The sequence below is a fragment of the Halyomorpha halys genome, unplaced genomic scaffold, assembly GCF_000696795.3.
Source record: "Halyomorpha halys isolate HHAL.00 unplaced genomic scaffold, Hhal_1.1 Scaffold943.1, whole genome shotgun sequence".
NCBI lineage: Eukaryota > Metazoa > Arthropoda > Insecta > Hemiptera > Pentatomidae > Halyomorpha > Halyomorpha halys.
In genome coordinates this window covers 549,086-557,245 of record NW_027114150.1, presented here as the reverse complement: position 1 = coordinate 557,245, position 8,160 = coordinate 549,086, and the positions used below count along the sequence as shown (strand labels likewise).

The window sequence follows — 8,160 nt, the reverse complement described above, 5'->3', positions numbered from 1 at the left end:
TTAGTTAATCATTGAAAATTTCTTAAGAAAAGCAATCTTGTGCTTTGAAAATGATATATCATCGATTTTTGATTATTTAGAAAAAATTATGACTATTGAATGTAAATAGCTCTATCAGGGCTCATATTTCAGAAAATCTACTCTACTTTAATTGATGTTATATTACGTTTTGAGGATTTTACGAAGGATTTTATTACGTTTTTTAAGTATTGTAGTTTTAATGATATATACTAATAAAAATTAGTTTTTTGTAACAGTTATTTTTTTCTTATCCTCCTTAAATATGGTTGACAGATTCATTAATTTTGTCCAGTAACTATATATAATTTTCATTTAAGTAATTAAAAATGGGGGTGAAATAAATTAATTTGTTTTCCTAACCAGCTCTCGGGCTTTGAAGGTCTATAACGTATTACTTGATGAATATTCGGATTAACTCTTAATCCGTTGTCTAGTTCGAAGTCCGGCTGATCGTCTAGCCATAAAGCTTCCTCCTCCTTGCCCCAGTATACCCTTCTCCTGTAGCAGTACCTGCTATAGATACTATGGATTACGATAAGAGGTAAGGATTTGGGCCTGGAAAGGCGAGAAGGGAGGGGGTTGCCAAGGTCTACCCTGCTTGTAAACACTGCGCACTTCTCCAGCCCTGTCTGTATCTATAAGGTCTTCTTCCCTCTGTAATTATTATATCTTTTTGTTTATTTATAATATATATTTATTTTTGTATTTTTTATGGGTGTTTGTAAACGGTGTCAATTCGTTTTTGGTAACTGAATGTCTCAGTTTCCAGAAGCGACTTGAAAATATATTTCGTCTTGTACTCTTCATTAAGTTATTGGCATGCCTTTTCAATTCTTCGTTGCTATTTTTAATAAACCTATTATTGTTTAAAACCTTTATTTAATTATTATTCGTCCAGTAGACGTCCTCTGATCAAGAAGATCTAACTTCCTGTTAGCAGCATTACATTTTTACTTTGGACAAAAAAATATAAAATTAAGCCGTAGAAATTTTGAGTTATATAGTCTGTTATCAATTTGATAGTTTATGAATAAATTGGGTAATATTAATATTTTAATTTTTTTTTTAGTGTTAAATCATCTTACGTAATTTCTTAACGAAATTTTTAAATCTCTCCAACATTAACTTTTATAATTTGTGTGATAACGCATATGCTCCCAATTTTCTTAGTTACTGATTTAATCTTATATTTATAAATAATTATTAAATTCCAGACTTATGAATTTAGAATTTTACAAACAAACAAATATATTATCATCCTAAATCTTTTTCGTCCATTACGCAAAGACATTTAATCTCTTTTTTTTGCGAAATTCGAAAAAAAATTCTGGTTAGATTTAAAAAAAATTCAAAAAGTCTAAGTAATTAGAGATTTTTAATAACAATTTATAGATAAATATATTGACAACAAATAATCGCAATTACACACGGTTGTAATTAGTAAAGGTTATTACTTCCAGTCACTGGAATTGTAATTCACTAAATAGTTTCAATTAATAATTAAAATTGTAATTGTAATTTTTTTTCTATAATTCCAAAATGCCGTAATTATAATTGGAATTACTTTTTATCCAACACTTCTATATAAATATGAAAATGTATCTTTTTCATATAAATTTAACCTTTAACGTGATTAAATATGAAAAAAGACCTTAATGTAGGCAAGCATGTCCAGTAATGTTTTTAATAATTTTCAACAAAATTTGTTTGAAAGAGGGGTAATTTCACTTTATATATATTTTTTTAATTTTATTTTATTGTTGCTAATTATCTTTCTCTTAATTATCTTTTTTTTTTTTTTTATTATTATTATTAAACATATACTTGAGTCACAAAATCAAATTTTATTCGTAGTCCTTTCTCTAATATGTTTAGGCTATATTTTTCTTATAGTTATTAAAACATTTGATCTGGCATTTTTTTTTCTTAACCAATAAATCATTTATTTATTTTTAAAATTTTTTTTGTTTAAATATTAGATTCTGTAATGATCAACTAATTAAAACGTAGTGTACAAAATAGTTTGAATTAAATTCGATGTTGTGACAGAGGCATTAAGATATAAATTTCTTAAAAGTTTAAAAGTTAGAAGTAGAAGTTTTTAAATTGTCGAAAATAAAGACTATGGGAAAAATCTTTATATGACGGAATTCCTAACAAAATTAGATGTTATACGCCCAAATCAATTCAGAATTATAGGCGGAAATAAGATACAAATATATTATAACAATATAGATGACCTTATAGCTCTAAGGAGGAAGTAAGTCGAGCCTGTTAGTTTTACAGTGATTTATGGTTGTTTGTGTCAAATGCGTTTATTGCTTGAGCATGTAACGGGGCTATAAAAAATAATATTTTATTATTAAGTTTGACTGAATTATTACTAGTCTTGTTGCTCCTATAATAATGATATTTAAAATTAATTCTGGAACTTTGTGCACAGGAGAGAGCGTGGCTGAGACGAGTACGTCGTCTCCAGAACTGGGGGCTCCAGGCTCTCCAGTCAGGCCGGAGCAGACTCCAGGGAGTCCTGTCCAGGTCAACAGGTAATAACATAATAATATATAATATAATATAATATCATATGTAATATAAATTATAGGTATAATACACAATAATGAAAGGTAATTAAAATATTTTTTGGATACAATTGGAAAATTCCAACTACAGTGCATATAATCAATAAAACATCAGCAAACAACGTTTCACCAGCTCAGGCATCGTCGGTACATATATAATGTATGCTCTGATAAACCTTGCGCATCTCTTACCAACAGCAAAAAAAGACATATTTATTAGAAACGGAACACCATCAAACAACAATTATGTGCTCAGCAGTTCCTGGCACTCCCCAATGAGGGCATTGGGTTCGACATCCATTCAATGGCGATGAAGCTTGGCTGGAAAGTCCACATGCTCAGTGGTCTGGGTTTTGCTTCATATCGTGATTTAACAGTGGAAAAGTGCTTCCTTAAGGTAGATCCATTCGGGGTCGTTATCACCGCCGGTTCCACTCTTCCATCGTTTCCTCCTGGACAGCAGTTTTCCATTTTCTAGAGTCCTCCCTTTTTCTTGTCCGGAGATTTTCTGGCAGACCTGGTGAGCATTATTTCCTGTATGTATGTTTCAACATGTCTTCTTGCAGAAGGACTCCGGTATGGTCTAGTTACTCGCAGCAGCACTATCCGATGAACCGTCGCAAACCTGCTTTTTTGCCGATGTTTAAGGTTCCGGCGAATGGCAGAGGACGCATATCTCATGGCCATTGTATTTGGGTATTATAATATGGGGTACACACGAATACGCTACTCCTCCAGACGCAGTCAAAAGCGGAAAACATGTCAAAAAGGAGCAACATCATGCTCCTCTCTCCCTTTAGCGTCCGAACGAAATATCAGCATATGCGGTTTCCTTGCTCTTATGGATTCGTATTACTGTGGGTGTCTTTCACTTGCAAGAACTGGCGCTAGACTGGTCTTAAAAAGGTTTTCCAGGACCTTGCTTATCACAAGGAGGAGACATTTAGGTCTATACGACTTAAGGAGCTGCTACTCATTGTCTGCTTCCTCACCTTTTTTTCCCTTCTGTGTTTACTTTTCCTGTATAATTGTGATTTTTGCTTAATTTTATGGAATTTTAGTAAATGTTAAGTAGTTAAATATGTCTATTTTTATATATAGGTTCCTGATGATCAGCTGTTAGAATTTAAACTTTCTCAGCGGTTACCTCCCTTTCCTTTCAGTAGTTGTTAGTAGTGATTTACAGTTTGCATATCCTGTTGATAAGAGATTTGCTGTATTTTTTTTTTTTTTTTTTTGCGTATCTTTTATAGCGTGCTCTTTTCTTTTTGATGCCTAAATTAGTGAAACATTGTTTGGTAAATTGTTTGTTGATATTTTAGAAACTAAAGGCTTTGTGGTTGGATTCTGAATGTATTATAATAATTATAATCAGTAAATCATAATGTTTTTCTGTTGTAAAATATTAAAAATCACGCATATGCCATATATCAATAATAAAGTTTCATTATGTACAACTACTTATAAAGGAAATGATAAACATAAATGTCTACTCAATAACGTAGATAAAGATTAGAATTAATGAAAGGAAATACATAAAGAAAATTTATTTTCATGCTGTTAATTATTAGAGTGTAGGATAATTTAAAAAAAGAATAATTCCTTTTTAGTTTTTCTCTTTTTCATAAAAGTCATTAATATTAAAACTAGATTCTTGTATCCTATTAATAAAAAGGCTTTACTATAATGAGTATCGAGGATAGGTGGTTCAGAATGGGCGGGAACGCGGAAGAATGGTGGGTTAAAAAAAGCCCAAGACACCTCCAATATTAGAATTTCCCGGGCTCTGAACTCGCTCTGACCTGGGTGGGATGGGTGGGGGTGGAAATTTGGAAAACTTCCAACCGGGAAACTGCCGCGCTGAGTCTGATGATTGTCTAGAGCTTTCTTATCTCTTCTTCCTTTTCCTGTCCCACGCCATGTCCTGCAATGATAATATTTTCACTTGTAATATATGTTTGTGTGAATGTTTATGTGTGTGTGTATATATACAAATGGAATTTTTTCAGGATTGCTGTGAACCGGGAAAAAACCTATATTATGGGTGACAGTTTTTACAATTAGAGTTCCATTCTAATTATTAAGTATCAAAAAATCCTGAGGGAAAACCCTTTGAACCAAATTAAAACTATATTGTTCAAAATTAAATTATATATTAATGTTGTTGTTTTTTTTCCGAATTTTGTTTGTAGCAGTTTTTATAGTAAACTAAAGTTTTTTTTTTTTTTATTTTTATTCACTTTCAGAGTTGTGTGACAATAGGATTTGATGGATTAATCTATGGTACACCCAAAAATCATTTTTAAAAACACATAACTGTTAAAACTTTATAATGTAAATTTTTTTTTTAAATTTTATATTATTTTGACTAAGTTAAAAACGATTTTAGATTAAATTATGATGAGAAGATTGTTCACCGCGGACGATACGTATAAGGAGAAGATGGTTGGGGTACGGTCAAAGTAAAACACAAATAAGTAAACACTTATATATTAATGCCAACGTTCCGGCCAGAGTTTCTAGCCTTCATCAGGGCTAAAAAGAAAACAGAAGAGATAACAACCAATGAATAAAGGATGTATAAGAAAACATTATTTGGATCCTCCTGAAAAGCTTGTTGATCGTCATTTTTTTCCAAAATAAAAAACGAAGTATTACATATTTGTTGTTTTGTTTTTTTAACAATATGAGTTAAATATGATATGAATTTTTTACTCGATCATTTTGAATTTTTAATAATTAAAAATGAATTCCAATAAAAAAGAACTTAACAATCATAATAAAGTTGTTAATAATAGATCTATTCTAATTTCGTTCAAGTTAAATTTTAAAGAGCTAGGCTTGGAAAAAAATAAATATTAAAATCATAAAATCAATTATTATTTTATTTAATAGACAAAAGAAGAGTTTTCCACACTTTTTTTATTTATTAGATCTATGACTGATAAGAGGATTTATAATTGTTTTTAAACATTTTATTGAATATATAAATTTTAAAAGCTGGTTTTTATTTTTTGGGTATTAATCAACATTTTCTCAGTCTGTTGCAGCTCAGTTCAATAAATATTGATAAAATAATATTTATGATAAATAATGATAAAATAAATCTGACAGGTATTTATTAAATGTCCTTAATTTTTAATTTATAGGAACCTGAAAGATGTAAAATGAAGTTGATTATTTTTTTCCATTCACTAAATTATTATTTGTGTATTAATCTAAGCAATATTTGGTATTTAAAAAAATCATATATTTCCAAGATACTGGCTTAGGTACAAAATTAGTCGGTTGTGGTTTCAAAGATGATTCTGATTTTAATTCAATCCTTCTTGAAAGAACAGGAAACCATGGCAACACTGTCATTACTCTTGGAGGATAGTAGAAACAGACTATAGCCTTACAATTGTTCCCTTGGCATCTCTCATATGACATGTGACTGCTGCAGTGTTAAAAAATTCACTTCAGTACTTCTACTAGTTCAATTTATTTTGGAATTGTCACTAAATTCGGGACTTATTACGTTCCTAAAATGGGCGATAAATTTATTTTATATTTTTACTCAGATTTGGTCTCTTTATATGACTAATATAATGATAAATATTGTATATAATTTATTTTACTTAGTTTGATTATATTCATTTTATTTTACTGTTGATATACATATAGACATTTTATTTATTTATTAATTTATTTTTTATTCATTTTTTTGTATGAAATTGTACAATTACCACTATTGCTCATTGCCCAGGTCTATGGCAGATGTTAATATATATCTGTAAATAAAGTAAAAAAATATATAAAGATAGAATCGGTTTTGCCAAAAAAGTAAAAACGATAATTGTTGACTCATTTTCTTTCTGAAATAAAGGATTATTTGTGATTTCCTACAATTATAATTATTGGGTTGGTGATTTTGAATAGTTAGTGATATAACTGGACGGAACAATACATTTTTTTTTTTCCTTCTGTGACCATTCATCTTGTGGAAGAGTCCGTTTAAATATTCTGACAAGGCGATTTCTATTCAGCCCAATAACGGTCCAAGACGGACTCCTCTGAATCAGCTGACCTAGAATAAGTGAGAGTTCTACTGACTCACTCCCATGTCAGTTTTCTGCTTCCCGCATCCGGTTCTCAAATTCTTTCCCTCCTTCTAGAAATCGATTCTAGGAAACGTAATCTTAAGGGTGGGTAGCGTGCTTCTGGAAGTAAAAGCAAAACGTTTCAGGCTCTTTAGTAATTTAGCTTCTAAGGACAAACATTGCTGACTATAGTTAAAAAGAAAAGTAGGAGTATATTAAATTATAGGAAGAATAATGTGTGGTGTATATAAAGATTTGTTTTATACACCGCAAGCTTAAATGTTCCGCTTTTATAATCGAGTTTAATGCCGATTTACAAATATTTTTACATTGTATCTGCTCATTTACATGACTATAGTAAGGCCTATATACCTAACCTAGATATCAGTTTTGCCATAATAACTAGACCCACTCGTTTTTAACCTTATTTCTGACCCATAGGCGCCAGAAAAGAAGATGGTCTCGAGACCTTCCAATGCAGAAATGTTGTTATAGTGGTACCAATAGGTAGTTTCTTCAGAAATAACTTATTATATTGTTTAGTTCAAATACAGAAATTATTGGGTACAAAATATTAATTTATTTCATATTTTAGACTGAATAACTCAATTTTAATTTCTGATAATTGCCACAATTTAATAAGGTTTACAAAAATTGAAGACGATTCTTGGAGAAATGGGTATTTAAAATATTCTTAAATACAAAGACCTCTTTATTTGCTCAAATATTACGCTTTGATCCACTCACTTCTTCTTGTGAGTTCCGCTTTCTGATCATTTCCTTATATGTATGGATATTGCCATCCTTACCCGCTGGTTCAGAACCAATGGTCTACATTACTAGATGAAATTTTATTTAATCTATTTCATTTCGTTAAATACGTACAGTCAAAAATTTAAATGAGATCAGGGGAACTACAACGCAGAGCGATATATACCTTGATGATTAAATTCTGTCATTGGCAAGTAAGAGAAGGGGAATCCTTGAGGGACGCCCGCTTCTGGGACATCTTCAATGGAACGCGGAATGTCCCTCATATTTTTTTTTAATAAATAACGAAATGATCTTGGGCGAAAAATATATAAAAACATTGAAATCAGTTTGTATTAGATAGGGCTCTATCTGTTTTGTTTTAATATTCGGGTATATTCGGCTTTAAAATTTTTCTTTTAAATAAAAATTCGTTGGATACTATTCTTTCATAGAAATACCTGAGCTAATTACATTATTGTTCGTTTTCTTAAATGACTCAGACAATAATAAATCTGAATATAATTAAAATATAATCTGCAGTGTAGGACTCCAACGGGAGTCTTGGGCCGACATAGGAAAAGGAAAAAATATCATCTGAATTTTTTTTCATTTTATGGTTTTTATTATAGAAAACTGAAACAAGCTTCCACAATTAAGGATAATAAGTATTTGTGTTCCAAGCATTCATTAATACAATTGATGTAGACTACTAAACCAAAGAAAAA

General features: G+C 30.3%; 1 protein-coding gene across 13 annotated transcripts in view; it reads left to right on the top strand.

Moving 5' to 3' along the window:
- The window catches only part of Hr4 (Hormone receptor 4), a 173,287-nt gene that overhangs the window by 125,947 nt on the left and 39,180 nt on the right, over positions 1-8,160 (top strand). For 12 of the 13 annotated variants that reach the window (XM_024358469.2, XM_014431076.3, XM_067051393.1 and 9 more), the window contains one exon: positions 2,465-2,567. In XM_024358469.2, coding sequence (XP_024214237.1) covers positions 2,465-2,567 — 103 coding nt within the window. Of the gene's footprint in view, positions 1-631; positions 678-2,464; positions 2,568-8,160 lie in introns of those variants that run through there. The other variant, XM_067051397.1, reaches the window with a different exon arrangement.